This window comes from Eschrichtius robustus, chromosome 2 (assembly GCF_028021215.1).
Source record: "Eschrichtius robustus isolate mEscRob2 chromosome 2, mEscRob2.pri, whole genome shotgun sequence".
Taxonomy (NCBI): Eukaryota; Metazoa; Chordata; class Mammalia; order Artiodactyla; family Eschrichtiidae; genus Eschrichtius; species Eschrichtius robustus.
Window position 1 is genome coordinate 158,432,093 of NC_090825.1, and position 16,181 is coordinate 158,448,273.

Consider the following 16,181-nt stretch of genomic DNA (forward strand, 5'->3'; position numbering starts at 1 on the left):
GGCCGCATACACACAGGCATACATGCACACGATGGGCTCGGGACGTGGCCCCCGGAGCTCCTGCCTGAGCTGGACCTTATGCAAACATTTCTGTGCCTGCTGGGTAGGGGCACATCTGAGGGGCCTGGCTCCAAGCCTGTGGGACTGAGGGCCACAGCTGAACAGGGGGCGGCCCCTGGATTCAGGCACACAACTACCACACGGGCATGTGCCCATGCATGTCCCGTGTGCTCCTGTCACATGCATCCCCCCACACATGCGTCTCATGCTGTACACCTGGAGGCTGCTCACGTCTCTCACGCCCAGTGTCAGTCCACATCTGCCTCTCACATGCTGCCCTTCTCCCACCCACCCAGGGACACCCAACGGCTCCTCCTCCCCGATCCCCCCCTGCCCCCAGCCACGAGGAGCCCTGCCCGACGGGGCGTGTGAATATGCAACGGGAGTCCCGGGCTGGACAATGGCGAGTGTGCGTGCCGTGGCGTGCCCGTTCCTGGGGCTGGCCGGTGCCCCCGTGCGGGGCCTGTCATGTGAAGCTTGTGCCCTGACTCTGTTTTAAGTGCATTCGTGCACTTACACTTGGCCTTATGTACACAGCCTTGCCCGGCCGCCAGGGCGCGTAGGGATTTTAGCGGACGTGAATGTAAATAAATTATATATATATATTGCTAACCCAAGTGCTACTTCTCTCGGGGAGAGCTAGGGGTCCAGGCCATTGGCCATGGAGGGGTCATACGTGGCTGTTTTGGAAGTCCTGGGTGTCTGGACCTGGCTGGGGGACAGACGGGGTCCCAGCCCTGGTCCAACAAAGCTGGTTGCTGGAGACTTCTTCAGACACAGGTCATCTGGGCAAGGCGGCAGGCAACAGCGGTGACCAGGGCTGCACCTTTGCCGGACCCGTCCTCTGATTGCAGGAAGGTGACCACACAGCGAGGGGCCAGCTCCTGCACCGTGGCTGCCACCAGGCTGGAGAAGCTGTGAGGGGGAGAGGCCGAGGTGAGGCCAGGTCAGCCGGGCCCCACCTGGCCATGCCTCCCTGCCCAGCCTGGCACCCAGACTCACCGAGGGTGCAACTTGTAGAGGGTTCCATCCACCCCCACAGACACAGTCAGCTCTTCCAGGCCCCGGTTCTCACGGATCTTCTCCACCACGGCAGCCACACCTGCCCCACAAAGCTGGGCGGCCCTCTGGGACACGGCCTGGCACACCTCCAGGACCATCAGGGCATCATCTGAGGTCAGGGAGAGCCCCAGATCCTCCAGGATGGCTCGGACCTGCCTCAGGGCCAGGCTGTCACTGGAGACAGGAGGGAATAGAGCACAGAGAGGCAGGATCCTGCATGAGCGCCCCCCTCTCATGGCTTTTCCGTCCTCTGGTGCACCTCCCTCCAACCAGCATTCCACCCAATGATAGAGTCCTTTGGGAGGTGGAAGGAGATAATGCAGGCCTCAGCACCTTTCAATCTCAGAGAGAAACTTGGTCTTGAAGATGTCCCTGGTCTGAAGGCGCTGGGTCTGCTGGCCCCGGAAGAGAACTCCAAGGCTGGTCAAATGCAAGAGGGTGTGGCGGACGATCTCCCCCAGATACATGCCACTGATCATCTTCTCAAACCTGCATGAAAGTGTGTGTGCACACAGGGCAGGAGGCCCCAGCCCCGTGCCACCACCAGCCACCAGCCACATCACTAGTGCCAGCCACTACCAGTCACACCTGCCCAGCCCAGCCCTCACCTCTGCTTGCCAGGGTTGATGGATGCCTGGTCCACACTTGCATCAAAACGGGTACTGAGCATGCTGAGAGAGCCATCATCCCCAAAGGCACCCCACTCCATGTTGATGCACATGTGGCCTGAGTCCCCAGCCACACTTGCCACATTCTGGAGCTCCTCCATGTAGCAGGCATTGGTGCCAGTCCCTTGAGAGAGGCCAGATGGGATGGGAGCCATTTACTGATGCAGACAAGATCCCTCTGAGCCCTTCCCACCGAGATAGCAAAATCTGGGCTCATTTCCTACCTCTCCATCTCCCCATGCTCATTGGCCTGCCCAGGGCCTGGTCCTCCTTCCTTCCTCGCATCCCTTTTTCAGACTCTGCCACCATCAAGCCCCCCGGGCCTCCACTACTTCCCCTACCAGCACCACCATCAGCACATCTCCCATGCTACCCCAGGGTGCTCCCAAAATGCCCGTCATTCACATCATTCCCCTGAGAGATGTGTGACAGCCCCCGCTGTCACACAGGTGAGAGGCCCAAGCCTTCCTGGACTGGCCTTCCAGGTCTTTAGTCAAATCAGCAGGTGCTGGGCCAGGAACCGGGGACATAAAAATGAGACACAAGGAGCTCCACAGTGGCCAGAGGCTGGGCAATGAGCAGCCAACTCTGATACTTCCTGTGTGTGCCCAAATAGAAATGCAAAGAAAAGCATCATGGAACACCCAAGCACAGGTGAGTCTTCCTGCCTAGAAAGTCAGGAAAAGCTACAGAGAGGAAGTGACATTTGGATTTGACCTTGAAGCCAAGAAGCTTAGACAGAAGGCATACCCTGGGTAAAGGCTTTTCCTTCTTCTCCCCAACACACGATCAGCTCTAAGCAGGTGTGTTGGACCCTGGAATTACTCCATCCAGTTGTTTATTCACACAGCAATCTGGGCCTGCCTCTCTCGAGCACCTCCCGGTGCCAGACACTATGTTCAAGAAGCTCCCAGTCTCCTTTGAGGCTGCCACGTACCTCCTGCTCTAAGAGACGGATGTCCAAGGAGCTATGGGATCCCTCCTCCCCCATCTAGCCAAATTCCTTTTTCAATGGCTTTCTTTTCAAGTCTCACTCATGTCGGGACCCCTTCCTTTCTGATCTTGGCTTGTTGCCCTGGCATTTAGTCAGATTCAGCTCTCTCTGATGGCCACATGCTCTTCTGGATTCAACCCTCACTAAACAGTCAGTTCCGAGAAGGCAGATATTTTCCCCTTCTTTATGTGTCTTCCTGTCCCTTCATCCAGCCCCCAACTGGCCACAGGAAAGGTGCTTAATAAAAACTTAGAATCTTGGGGACTTCCCTGGCGGTCCAGTGGTTAAGACTCCGCGCTCCCAATGCAGGGGGCCCGGGTTCGATCCCTGATCAGGGAACTAGATCCTGCATGCCGCAACTAAGATCCCTCATGCTGCAACTAAAAAGATCCCGCGTGCCGCAACTAAAGATCCCACGTGCCACAGCTAAGACCCAGTGCAGCCAAATAAATAAATAAATATTAAAAAAAAAAAAAAAAGACTTAGAATCTTGGACTATTCAAAGAACCATCTCAACTCATTCTCTGCACACCCCCCCATCACTGGGGTCCCACCCAATTCCAAATACTCTGTAGGCCATGAGCCAGGCATAATGCTACACTTTGTCCCCTCCCATTTCATCCTCATAACCCCTTAAGACAGGCATTGTTATGATCTCCACCTTAGAGATGAGGAAACTGAGGCTCTGGTGATTTGCCCAAGGTCATACCAGTGGAAGTGGCAGAGCTAGTATTTCCACCCAAATCTGTATGACTCCAAAGCTCACATTCATTTAACAGATGGGCAAACTGAGGTTCAGAGAGCTTAAATAACTGTGAGTCAGTAGCTAAGCTGGGCTAGACACCGAAGCTCCAGACCCTCAGCCCAATAGAGTGTTCCAGGGCCCCACTGAGTCAGGTAGGAATGATGCCACATCCCCAAGGCCAGGGGAATGTCCGAATCAACAGGAGGCAGTAAATTAGCAACAGGCAGTAGGGGCACAAAAGAGCAGGGCCCTCCTCACCGACGATGAGGCCAACCTCGCAATGGGGGTCCTCGTAGCCACAGGACATCATGGTCCCCACCGTGTCATTGACAATGGCAACCACATTCAGTTCCACTGCCTGCACACAAAAGGATGCTGCTAGTTGCTGGGCAACGTGGTCGTCACAGCAACTAGCACTGGACCCAGAGGTCTCTACTACAGAGGGCCCCCCACATCAGGCAGCGGGAGACCCTTTGCTCCCTTCAAGGCCTGTTGCACCAAAGCACCCCTGCAGGCAGGCTACTTACCTGTCGGCGCCCGATGGCTTCCCGCAGCAGACACACAACATCTTGGCCCTCACAGTCAGATGCATTGAAACCCTTTGTCCAGTTCAGGAGGATGCCCTGGGGTGGGACAAAGAGGAAGCAGGAAGCTAGAGGTCCCTTGGAATCTCACTTTGCCTCTCCAAAGCCTGCATCCCATCAGAATGCAGTATATGATTCCCTCCCCAGGTAGGATTCTGTGTCTACTCTGTCATACGATTAAGGACCTTGCCCTCTGCCCCCTCCCAATTCCCCAGGAGGATTCCAGTGTGAAGAAACCTATTAATAACCATCCAACCTACGTCTTCTACTTTTAGTGCCAGAATGCTCAGATAGTTTGAGGGTCTGGCCATTTTAAGACATGTGCCCAGAAGGAATGGCCCTTTGTAATTGGGTTAGGAATGAACAGATCTGGTAAAATGAGTGCTGTGTGTGAGAAAGGGAAGGACAGAGAAGGCTCAGAGGTCCAAATGACAGCAGAGTCTGCTCTTCCAGAAAGAGCTAGCAAGAGTCACTTGAAAGGAAGGAATTCTCAGAGTTGGGACGGAGCCGTGTCAATGGGAGATTCACATGCATGTTCCAGATACGAGTGAAGGATGAATGGAAAAGCCAGAAACCAGACACCGGGGCAGGACAGGAGGGGACAAGACAATTTACTGTGAGAAACTGGCCTTAAATTGTGAACTTAGTAATGGCGGCCTAGCTGTTCTTTTCTTATTGTGCTTCCTCTGAGGGAGGGGGCAGGGGTACTATTCCACCCACCATTAGGAGAAAATGACTGCTCTGCCCAAAGTAGACGCATGGAGAGCAGGTCTGGGAATCTTTGGGGCAGGAGATTTTAGACATATTAACTGACATTTCCCCCAGTAATATTTCCTTTTATTCCTTTCCCCATAAAACCACAAGATGGAGTATTCTGTGCTCATTGTCTCAAAAACAGAAACCAGAGAGAGTGAGAGTGAATGAGAGGGGGAGCCAGATCATGAGTAACAGCAAAGTTTCCCCACTCCCAGATGAGAGAAAGACCCCCTGGTTTGGGAAAGGTGAGGTGGGCAGGAGTTAGAGCCAGGTTCCGGATGGCTTCCTGAGAAAGATGTCCTAGGCCCTCCACCCTGGCCATGCCCCTGTGGGGAAGGGGAGGGAACAGAAGGGATTTGGATAATCTGAGAACAGAGGCAGCCTCTGCCCTCCTTCTCCACGGAGGGGAAGGTAAGGTATCAAGGGAGTTGTCAAGACCCAAGAGAGCAAGAGGCAGAGTCCAAATGGCTGGGGCCTGGATGTTTCCCCCACGTCCCAGCTTGTCTGCACATTCTATACAGCAAAGGAGGGGCCCCTACCTGGATAAGGGGGGGTCCCTGAATTGATTACCATTAAGTTTTCACTCCTGAAAAGAATGTGGGCTCAACATAGAAATTAAATTCTGTTAATAGGACCGTGTTTCCTGCATGCCTGATTTTGCACAGAGTCCCACCTGCTTCTCACACCTTACAAGGAATAATCAAAAGGTGCCAGAATAACTCAGGCTGGAGGGAGCAGACGAGCAAAGAGACACTGCTGACTGCATGATCCAAAGGAAAGCAGAGCACAGAGGCCCGTATCTGAGAGGTCAGAGCAGGAGCAGAGGGTAGGCGAAAACGATAGGAAGGCTGGTTGGAGTAGAGGAGGCAGAGCTTCCCAGAGACCACAGGTGTGGAAGAACCTGGTCGGCACCTTCAGGGCCAGCAAGCTCCTCATCACAGGAGCTTTTCAGCAGAAGTTGGGGGTGTTGAGGAGGAGATTCCTGGGAGCTTGGATCAGAGGTCTGGGAGGAGCCATCTCCATGGCAGGCCTTAGGTGTGTGCATGAAAAGTCTAGCATTCCTGATGAAGGATGCAGAGGTGTGTGCTGAGTGGGTGTTGTGTCTAGACCTGTGCCTGCCCCTCTGCCAACCCCAACCAGGCCCTGAGAAGGATACCAGCAGGGCTGGGAATAGGAGAGAGGGCAAAGGAACCATGCAACCACAAGCGCCTTTGAGAGACAGAACAAACTCTGCTTCCTGCAGATACCCTCGGCATTACGACAGTGCTGTGGGTGAGACAGCCGGTGTGTCCTCCGGTCAGTCCCAACCTTGGCCTGCACTGCTCCCAAGTGCCCAGACCTAATGCTGGCTCCACTCTCCTGCCCACTGGCAGCCCCCAGGGGTAACCATGTCCTTCTCCATCCCACGCCTTTTCATGGCCCTGGATTCCAGGCCATTTCACCGCATCCCATCCACCTGGGCGCATCACATCTGGGGAAACTGAGGCTGGGTGCAGGCCCAGCCCTGCAGTGCCTCCACCCAGCCCTCTCCCTAGCCCAGGAAGCCCTCTCCAGGCCTCCTGCCCACTCCAAGAAGAGTATGTTGGTGGAAAGCCCCTGAGGACGGCTTCCCCCAGCCCTCCCTCTCTCACCTGGTCCAGGCCGACCTGCCTACACGGGAAGGAGAAGGTGAAACCCAGGGGGAGGCTCTGCCCACTCAGGCCCTGCTGCTGCTGGAAGTCCACGATGCAGTCCACAATGTGGTCAAAGAGCTGAGGGGTGGAGCAAGTCAGGGAGCGGGCCACTTGGCCCTTTCCCGCCCCCTGACATCAGCTCCAGGTTGTGGGTACCTGCTGTCCAGAGCCCTGGGCCACGCACTCCGGGATGGAGTAGACCTGGCTGGTGATTTGCACACCTCCAGTGGCCACACGCACCAGGAGGACCCGGAAGTTGGTGCCCCCCAGGTCCAGGGCCAGGAAGTCCCCACGCTCTGTGGGGCAGAGACCCTCAGTGCCAGGTCAGAGCTGGAAGCTCCACCCCCACACATGCTGTGACCCCCAGAAGTCCACGTCCCAGCCCCACATTCAGGCCAAGTCCTTACCACTGCCATCAGGCGTGGCCCGGACGTAAGTGGGCAGCATGCGGAGGGAGGAGGCTTCCCCCTGGAGTCCCTTGGCCATGGCCTCTCGCATCTGTGCCTGCACTGCTGCCAGCTGCTCACGGGTCAACCAGAATGGTGCCAGGGTCTCCTCCAGCAGGCATCGGTGGGCAGCCAGGCGGGCAGCCACAGCAGTCACCATTGCCACACCCTGGCCACCCCCGTCCACAGAGGGTATGAAGGAGACATCACATTCGGGGGCCAGGAGCCTCACTGTCTCCTGCAGGATGCTGAGGAACCTACACAGACACACATCAGGTGCACCCTGGCTTGGCACCTGGCCCCGACCCCCAGGGCTTGCAGAAGCCCTGGGCTCCCTCACTTCAAATCAATTCAATTCTAAACCCATCTATGCACCAACCATACGCCCAGTGCCCCCAGTGACACCCTCCCTTGCACACCCAAGAGAAGCCTCTTTCTCTCCTCTGACCTCTTCTGGCCTCCCCAGCCCCTGTCTGTCCTCACTTTGCTTGGGTGCCATTCATACCCATAGGCTTGCACCAGTGGTACCAGAGTGCCCTCTGGGTGTGTATCACAAACACACACTTGTTCCTGCTACCTGCTAACACAGGATCATCTGTATTCCCAATACCTGGGGTGTCGCTCAAACACTCGGCCTCCAGTGGCCACAGCGATCTGAAGTGTCTGCTGCTCCCGGCTGTGCTGGAGACGGGAGAGGACGGCAGCCAGGGCAGCTGCACAGAGCTGGGCAGCCCGCGTGCACACAGCCGCACATATGTGCTGCACGAACTCGGCATCTGAGGCCCTCGGGTTCAGGCCCAAGTCCTGCAGGATAGCGTGCACACGGGCTGCCCCAGCAGAGGGACTGGCGGGGACAGGGTGCTACTTTGGGGCTGAAGTAGCCCCAAAGCTCCCTGCCCCCACCGAAGCTCCATGGCTACCTCAGGGAAAGAGCATCCTCCCCATTCCCAAGTCAAGAACCCCTCTGTCGCAGCCCACTCGCCTGCCGCACTCACTCCTCCATCTCAGCCACATGTTCCAGGAGGATGCCGCCTTGCCTTAGCAGGGCAGGGGAGGTGTAGCCGCCAAAGAGGACCCCGCACCGGGCCAGGTGAGCCAGCACCAGCCGCACCAGCTCACCCAGGTACAGGCCCCCAATCATCTTCTCAAACCTACAGGCAGGAAGGGTGGCTGGACAGAGCCTTTCCTAAGCCCTCAGCCCACCTGGCCCCACCTCCAAGAACTCCCAAAGAGGGGTCATTTGCTTTGCGGTCCCTGCTGAAGGGTCCAGAAGCAAATGGCCTCCTAGGAGACAGTTGGGTGTTTACCCAGACCCCACTGCCCCCTCTGGCTTAGATTAGGTTCATGGGGACTCCTGGAGGGTGGAAGGACCCAAGGAGGGTAGGAGACTCTTTGCTTGGCTACTCCCAACCCCCAACCCCTGCCAGGGCTGGCCAGAGTCAGGAATAAGGGAGGGCCAAGAGTTAAAAACTCTTCGTTCTAGAACCCATTCCTTCTTTGAGCCTGGCCAGGGCCCCCCAGGATGCAACCCGGAGAGCCTAGGAGCAAACGAGAGGGAGGGGCCTAAGGGCTGGAGTACAGGGACAACAGAGCGGGAGGGGAACAAAGCAGTGATAGGGGCTAGAGCAGAAGGTTAGGCCACCTCTGGGCACCCAGATTCAGGGACTCGTGGTCCAGGGTGCGGTCGAAGATGGTCAGCACTGGCCCCAGGGCCCCCTCATCACTGAAGGAGCCCCACTCGACGCTGATGCAGACTCGGCCCCGGTCCTCGTCTAGCACTGCCACATGCCGTGCCTCTTCCATGTAACACGCATTGGTGCCAGTGTCTGGCAGGGACACCCCATCAGGGCCTGTCCACCAGGCCTCCAGGCCCTCCATCCACCATCACAAATGCCTGTGGCTCACCTACAACCAGCCCAACTTCGCATGGCCCAACCCCTGGCTCGCAGCCCATCATGGTGCCCACTGTGTCATTCACCACGGCAACCACATCGATGCTGTAGGTCTGGACAACAGAGAGGACAGAGGTCAGGGAACCTGGGGGATGGGCAGGGCTGGGGCCCTGGCTTTGATGGAGACACACAGAGTCCCTGAAATGTGTGTCCGCATGCCCCACACATTTGCGTCACATATGCTCTAGGCCTTCCCAACCTATAGAGGATTTTCCTCCCATCCCACCCCTGCCCCTTGGCTCCTCTGCTCCCAGCTCAGGCCCTGGAGGTCTCAGGGGCTCTCAGCCTCAGCCATCACTTCCAGAACACCAGTGCTCCCCACAGGACCAGGACAAGGGTGAGCAAACATGTCACCTTGAAGGCTGCGCTGTAGACACCTCACTTGCTCACCCTTGTCCTGGCCTGGCTCCCCAAGCCTGGTCCTCTCAGCCCTGACTTCCAGCTACTCACACAGCACCGTGGTGGTTAGTCCGCACAGATCCAGAGCGGCCTTTCTCAGACATCCAGACTTTTGAATATGCCCTTCTCTGAAATTAGACCTTCCTCCCCAGCCCCAGCTTATGCGCCTGGCAAACTTCTCCTTCAAGTCTCTGCTCAAGTCGTAGTACACCCTTCCCTGTGCTCCCACAGTCATCGGAACCACATTCTCAACAGGGACAATCTTTTATTGGAATGTTTTCCCACTAGACTTGTGAGGTCCCTGAGGACAGGGTCAAGTCTTTTCATCTTTGTTTCCCCCTACAGTCCTGAACGTTTATTGGACCTTTCTTAGCTTCAGTCTCCTTACCTATAAAATGAGAATGGTAGCGGCATTTACCCAAAGGTTACATGGATAAAGGGTATAAACAGGAAAGGAAAGAAGGCCCTCCCAGAAGCATAGGCACAGCCTACATGTGCTGGGCCCAGGCCCAGGCCCAGGCCACATGGGCATCCCTCCCTGCTCCCCTGCCTCTACTCACTCCCTGCCTCTGGATGGCGTCTCGTAGCAACTGGACCACATCCTGGCCTTCCACACCACTGCACCTAAAACCTTTGGTCCAGGAAATGAGGGTGCTCTGGAGGCAGAAAATTCAGGTCAATCCTCCAACGACCTTCATGGGGCTGCAGCCCCTCCACCCACTGTCCCTGTAGCCACTCTGCCTTACCTTGTCCAGCCCTGTCTGGTGACAAGGGAAGGAGAAGCTGAACCCAAGCTGCAGACCCTGATTGCCCACGGGGAGCGCATCCAGGAACTCAGATAGGCAGCGGGCGGCAAAGTCAAAGAGCTGTGGGGTGGGTTGGGGGCTTAGCTCTGCCCACTGGAGCCCCAGCTGCCCCCGGGCCCAGAGCCTGTGCAGTGAGTGCTCACCTGCTGACCAGGACCCAGCATCACCTCTTGGGGGATCACAAACTCCTGGCTTCGGGGCTCCATCTTGTGCCCCTCAATGCCCATCAGGGTCACCCACAGAACACGCAGTGAGGCCCCTGTGGCTCCCAGCTCCAGCACCACGAAGTCTCCTTGCTCTGTGGGAAAGCAGGTCACAGAAAGGCACGCAGCTGGTGAGACCAAGCCCTCTTCTTCCCAGAAACATTCCCAAGGCCTGTGAAGTCTCATCAAGGGACCTTAGAGATGGGGACCTTAGAGATGGAGAAAGGGGTAAGGAACTCCCCCCTCCCCCAGATCAGAACCCTCTTACCCGTCCTGGCCACCCATGTTAGTCTATACAACCCACCAGTGCCATGTGGGGTAGACCCCACATATGTGGGCAGCATCCGGACAGCAGGGGCAGGGCTGGCCTGCCCCTTAAGGGCTTGCTCCATGGAGTCCAGGAGGCTGGTTTGGATCTGCCGCAGCTGTGCCCCTGTCACCTTGAACTGCTGCAGGCATTCCTGTACCTGAGGAGAAACAGGCCGACATCTGGGCAGGAGCCCTGTTGGCCTAGCGAAGTTCCCCCACTCCAAGCAGGACAGAGGCCAGCCTGGCCCAGTTCATACCTCCCTTCCCTAGCCCAGACCAGCACCCCTCCCTCAGCTTCCCCAGGGGCTGGCCTGAGCCCTGCTTGAGCCCACTGTGAGCCTTGCTGTGCTCCCCGGCACCTGCCCAGCCCCACTCCTCGCCTCTTCACACACTGTGGCTTTCTTGCTGCTCACAGCCTACACCAGCTCCTGCACCCTCAGAAAGCTCCCTTCTGGTGGGAAGACCCACCCACTTCCTCCTGCTCCATTCCCTTGTGGATCCTTTCAGCTCCCTCCAACCCCCTCTACTTCTTTGAATTCAGGGCTGGCAAGACCTCTCCCCTGTCACCCCACCAGTGATTTGCTCTGGTTCCCCAGGACCCAGAGCCGAGCTGCTCAGTGAATTGTTGTTAGATGAGCAAATGAATGAACAAATGTGTGGATGAACTTCAGGTTCAGGGGCTTCCCTCTTCCGATACACTCCACTCTGGAGCCCGAGCAAGCCCAGCCAGGAGAGTTTGGGGGCCACACCGTGGAGGACAGTCCTCCCACAGTTGGCCACCCTTCACACAGACATTGACTGAGCCCCTAATATGTACCCAGAACTATTCTAAGCACCATACACTGCACAGCCAGCTGAGTCTGCTCTCGTGGAACTCAATTCTAGTGTAGGGGGCAGAAAATAAGCACAGAAACATGTAATATGGTTCTGGTAGTACTGGTAGAAAAGAAAGGCAGAAATAGAAGTTCAGGAGTGACCAGGGGAGGAAGAGGCATTTTTGGATATTGGTCAGGGAAGGTCTCCCTGTGGAGGTGACCTAAATGAAGGAAGGGAATGAGCCATTTGAAGATATGGGGGAAGAGCACAAAGGGTTTTTCTTCAGAGCAAGGGGATGGATTTTGGGGAAGGCTGGCCAGGGGCAGATCAGAGTGAAGGGAGTGGCGGGCAGACAGGGAAAGCAGAGGATGGGACACCAGGTTCTTTTCCAGCAGAAGCTTGAGTTGGGGGAGCTTAAGAAAAGCTCCAGTATCTCACTTCTGTGTGGAAACCTCCCTGGGACAACCCTCTGGCCTGTCCTTCAAAGAGGCCTCAGCAGCCTCCCTGGGTTTGTCGGGGGGTCCCAGCCCCCGACTCCATTCTCCCAGTCTTAGCCTTTCCCAGGTCCCCACTGCCTGTCTCATAGGAATTCCATTCCTATGACCCGCTACCCCACACTGGGCCCATATCTGTAAAGTACCACTTAGGCACCTGGATAAGGAGGCAGGGAGAGGCAGGGAGAGCCAGGGAGGAGAGGCTGCCAACTGAGGGAGATGGGGGCAACTCAGTCCCACCCCTGCTTTAGGAAGAGAATGGGAAACAGATCCCTAAGGAGGCAAATGATCCTAACTGGAGTCCAGATGTTCAGTTCCATATTCACATTACTGCTTCCAGTAGCCATGCATGCTAGGAGGAGCTATTCCTGAGTCACAAATGAGGAAACTGAGGCTCAGAGAGGTATAGTCATCTTCGTAATCCAAGCAGCTATTAAGGGGCAGAGTGGGACTTGAACCCAGATCTGACTGCAGAGATGTTTCCACATAAATGCGAAGCCTTATAAAAACTAATAAAAACACCTGAAAAGAACCCAAAGCTGATGAAGTTTGCAGCAAAGAAACCCCATAGGACGTGGGATGAGAAAACTTACATCTGAGTCCTTGCCCTGCCACTTCCTGGCTATGTGGCCCTGGGCAAGTTAAACTCCTCTCTGACATGGTAAGACTTACAAGAGAATAACAATACTCAAAAGCACCCAGGAGCCGTGTCTTGTTCATGGTTGTATCTCAGGGCCACAAGGAGTGGCTGGCTCTCAGGATTTGTTGACTAAGTGGTTGTGGTGGCATAAGAAAGGGGATAATGTATGTGAAAGTGTAAAGTGCTGTTCAGATGTGAGGGGTGTTTTATTATTGCTTAATGACAACAGCAGAGTTATGGAGAAGTCAATGGCTTGGGTAGATCGATGTTTTTCTTCCTTTTCCTCCCGGCTGCAGTGAGAGGTGCAAGAGGAGTGACTAGGAGAAGGCAGAAGCCTCAAGAGACACAGGAGGACTTCGCTGGCTGACGCTGGTGGGCGCACAGCAGCCAGGAGAAGCTACTGGAGTCTCGCCTCAACCTCCCCCAAGAAGAGTGGGGAGAGACCTCAGCCAGGAGAGTGAGGAGCAAAGCATTAGAGAGAGGGTGGATTCGATGTGGCTTCAATGCTGGATCCTTTGACCAACTTGCTGTGTCGGTCAGTCAGGGCCCACCTCATCTCTCTGAGCAGGTTTTCTCCTCTGTCAAGCAGGAACAAAAATAGCACCCACTTCTTAGCGATGTTGTGAGGACTGAGAAGACAGTAGATGTGAAGGGGTGAGACAGTGGCTGCCCTATAGGACATGGGTTCCCTTTCCTCAGAGCACAAGGTAAAACCAGCCTGGGGAGCCTGACTCCATGTCCCCTCTGGTGACAAAAAGAGTCCTGGCAGAAGGCACCAGGAAGGGACTCAGATGGGACTGGGCTCCGACCACACGTGGTTCTTAGAGCATCATGGGAAGGGGAGCTGAGGTAGAAGCCTGCAGTGCTGAGTGGGGGCCCAAGGCCACAGGAAATTTGGCATCCATGTGAAGTTCCCCCAAAGCTGAAGAGAATTGTCTTTAAACTGCAGGTGTGTGCAATAGAGCCAGCAGGGTGGGTGTGGGACCAGCGCCAGAGTCTCGAGAGAGTGGCGTAAAGTGAAAGAGGTGATGGTGGCAGGCCCTAGAGCAAGCCCTGGCAGGGCAGGCACCGCGGCACAGTCATTGCACCCTTCTGTGGCCCAGCTAGGGGTTGTGCACAGAAGAAATGTTTACAGGGTCTGGAGCAGACGTTGGACAAGGGTAAAGTGGGAGCATGAAATGCAGTGAGGGGTGACGCCCCTCTAGTTTGGGCAACAAGCCAAATCAAGCAGGTATCAGAATGGGCTGGAAAACTAAAGAAACTGCAGGGAACAATTCAAGAACCCTTTCATGGATGCCTCCTCTGTGCAGGTCCTGTATCTCCATTAGCTCACTTAATCCTCCAGGAGTGGGAGGATTAGACTTTATTTTCCTCCATTTCACCGATGAGGAAACAGAGACGAAGAGATATGAATTGACTTACCCAAGTGTTTCCTGCTAGAGGGTGTGGTAGACAAGGGCTTCTAAATCTTGGTCAAGATGACAGAAAAAAGAGAAACTCACTCTGAGCTAACCTGAGGCACAATAACCTTGCTGCACAACCTCCAAGTTGAGTTCAGCACTGAAATCCTCTCTGTGTGCCTGACTTCAGTGGCCGTGTTGAGGGGTGAAAGATGTGCAGGAATGACTTGAGAAGTGGGAGAAGGAAGGGCTTTAAGAACACAGTTTTCTACAAGAAAAACCCTGGAGGGTCCTTTCTAGACTTTGGAGATGAAACACCTCAGCTCAAGCTCCTGTCGTGCCTTAAACTCAAGGTACGTCACCTCTCTAAGCCCCCTTCCTCGGCTGTAAAATGAGGAGATAACCCCCACCTTGCAAGTGGTGTGGAGCCTTGAAGGAGAAAGCTACTAGATCAGACGTGAAAGGCTCAGTAAACAGGAAAGGGCTGCATGGGTGTGAGCCAGTGGCCGCATGGCATCTTCTGCTGCTCCTGCTCTTGACAGCCTTGAATAGGCACGGGACAGGAACCCAGTACTGAACTTACCAGCTCAGAGCTGTTTGAGGGGCAGGGCAAGCCTTCTTGGGGGCAGCTGGGGGCTTCTTCCCGTTGCTGCAACCCTAGAGACCCAATGGAGTCCATGTGGTTCCACGGTGGGGGGTGACCTCCTATGGGGGAAAAGGGTTCCCGGGTGAACCACGTACTCCACAGGTTGTGATGAACCTCGGAGGCTGTGATGCAGACCCTGAACTTTCTTCCTTCTGAATGGGACCAGGAAGGAAGATGTGGGCAGAGCTCAGAATCTCTGACCATCAAAATCCTTTAGTAAACAACCAGAAAGCCCTCATGTTCCAGAGCATGTACAACAAAAGAGCATTGGGAAGTCTGATTTCTAATCCCAATGCCATTCATTCATTCTGTCATTCATTCACATGTATCAGTCCCTAATGCCTAATGTGCCACATGCTAGGGTACAGACGAAGCAGACCTAGGCCACACCCTCAGGGACCTCACAGCTTTACCAATAATCACAGTATGACTGACACAGGCAGTGACAGAGATGGACTTGCTGCTGTACTTGGGAGTTCAGGGATGTGCTAAAGGTTTGGAGCAAAGGGTGTGAGGTAAGGAGGGGCCAAAGACCTGCTGGAGAAGCAAGCAGGCTGGCTTGGCGCCTTCATGCCAAGTTAAGGTGTGTAAATTTCATGCTGAAGAGAGAAGTGGACAGGGGTGGATCTGTGCTTCAGAAAGGGGTTCCACTAATGCCATGACTTTGGGCAAATCATTTATGATTTCTTTGCATTTCAGTTTCTTCATCTGTAAAAAAGGAGAAGATAATATCTACCTTCACAAGGTTGTCATCAGAATTAAATAGAGTAACAACAGGGAAAATGCTTTGGGAACTGTAATGTGCAACATAAACGTCAGGGTGAGTTTTGGAAGGTGGGGTGATGCTGAGCTGAAAGAGCCCTGTGCTCATAGTTGAGGATGCAGCTCCTCACAAAGCAGCCACACCAGGTCTCTCCATCTCAAGGCCTACTTTATTTTCATCTACATATAAATAAAATGGGGACCAGGAAGTTTCCAAAGGAGCCTTCAATGATTCAGGTGCCCTGCAGGGGTGGAAGAAAAGGGAAATGCAGTGGAGGGCCCAAGATGGGCAGAAGGCATCTGGCTACTGAATTATTCCACCTCTCCTCCTTTAACAGCAAAACTTCAGGAAAGCTACCTTCCCACCTCTGCAACCCCTCCCCACCTGCCACTCCCCTCATGTCTATGAATTTGCCCTCCCCATGGTCACCTATGATCTCCTGACTGCCCAATACCAGCCTTTTCTTCAGTTCCCATGCTTTCACCCTCTCTCAGGCATGCAAAGCCATGAGAATTCTCTTCACTGCAAAATTCTCTTCTCCCTTGGCTGCGACAGTCAGTCTTCCCTGGGCCTCCTTCCTGAGTCTCTCATAGTCTTCGTCAATAACTCCTTCGCTCCTCTCCTCTTAAACAATGGGGCTCCCAAGTTTCTGGCCATAGTCTTCTTCTCCACACTCCCTCTTTATCTCACTCATCCCCAAGGTTTGATTAAAACCTGTGTGAAGGTTCCCAAATCTACCCCGGTCCTGAGCCAAATCCCAAATTC

The 16,181-nt window shown here is 54.9% G+C and overlaps 1 protein-coding gene across 1 annotated transcript; it reads right to left on the reverse strand.

Moving 5' to 3' along the window:
• Positions 1 to 830: 830 nt before the first annotated feature.
• On the reverse strand, positions 831 to 14,686 carry HK3 (hexokinase 3). Its single transcript, XM_068534651.1, has 18 exons — positions 14,591 to 14,686; positions 10,653 to 10,815; positions 10,289 to 10,443; positions 10,086 to 10,205; positions 9,900 to 9,995; positions 8,894 to 8,993; positions 8,631 to 8,814; positions 7,984 to 8,139; positions 7,599 to 7,832; positions 6,950 to 7,245; positions 6,699 to 6,838; positions 6,501 to 6,620; positions 4,057 to 4,152; positions 3,788 to 3,887; positions 1,731 to 1,914; positions 1,456 to 1,611; positions 1,063 to 1,296; positions 831 to 975 (listed from the first exon to the last, which is right to left on the reverse strand). The coding sequence occupies exons 1-18, from the start codon at positions 14,684 to 14,686 to the stop codon at positions 831 to 833; spliced, it is 2,775 nt and encodes a 924-aa protein (XP_068390752.1).
• Between the last annotated feature and the right edge of the window lie 1,495 nt (positions 14,687 to 16,181).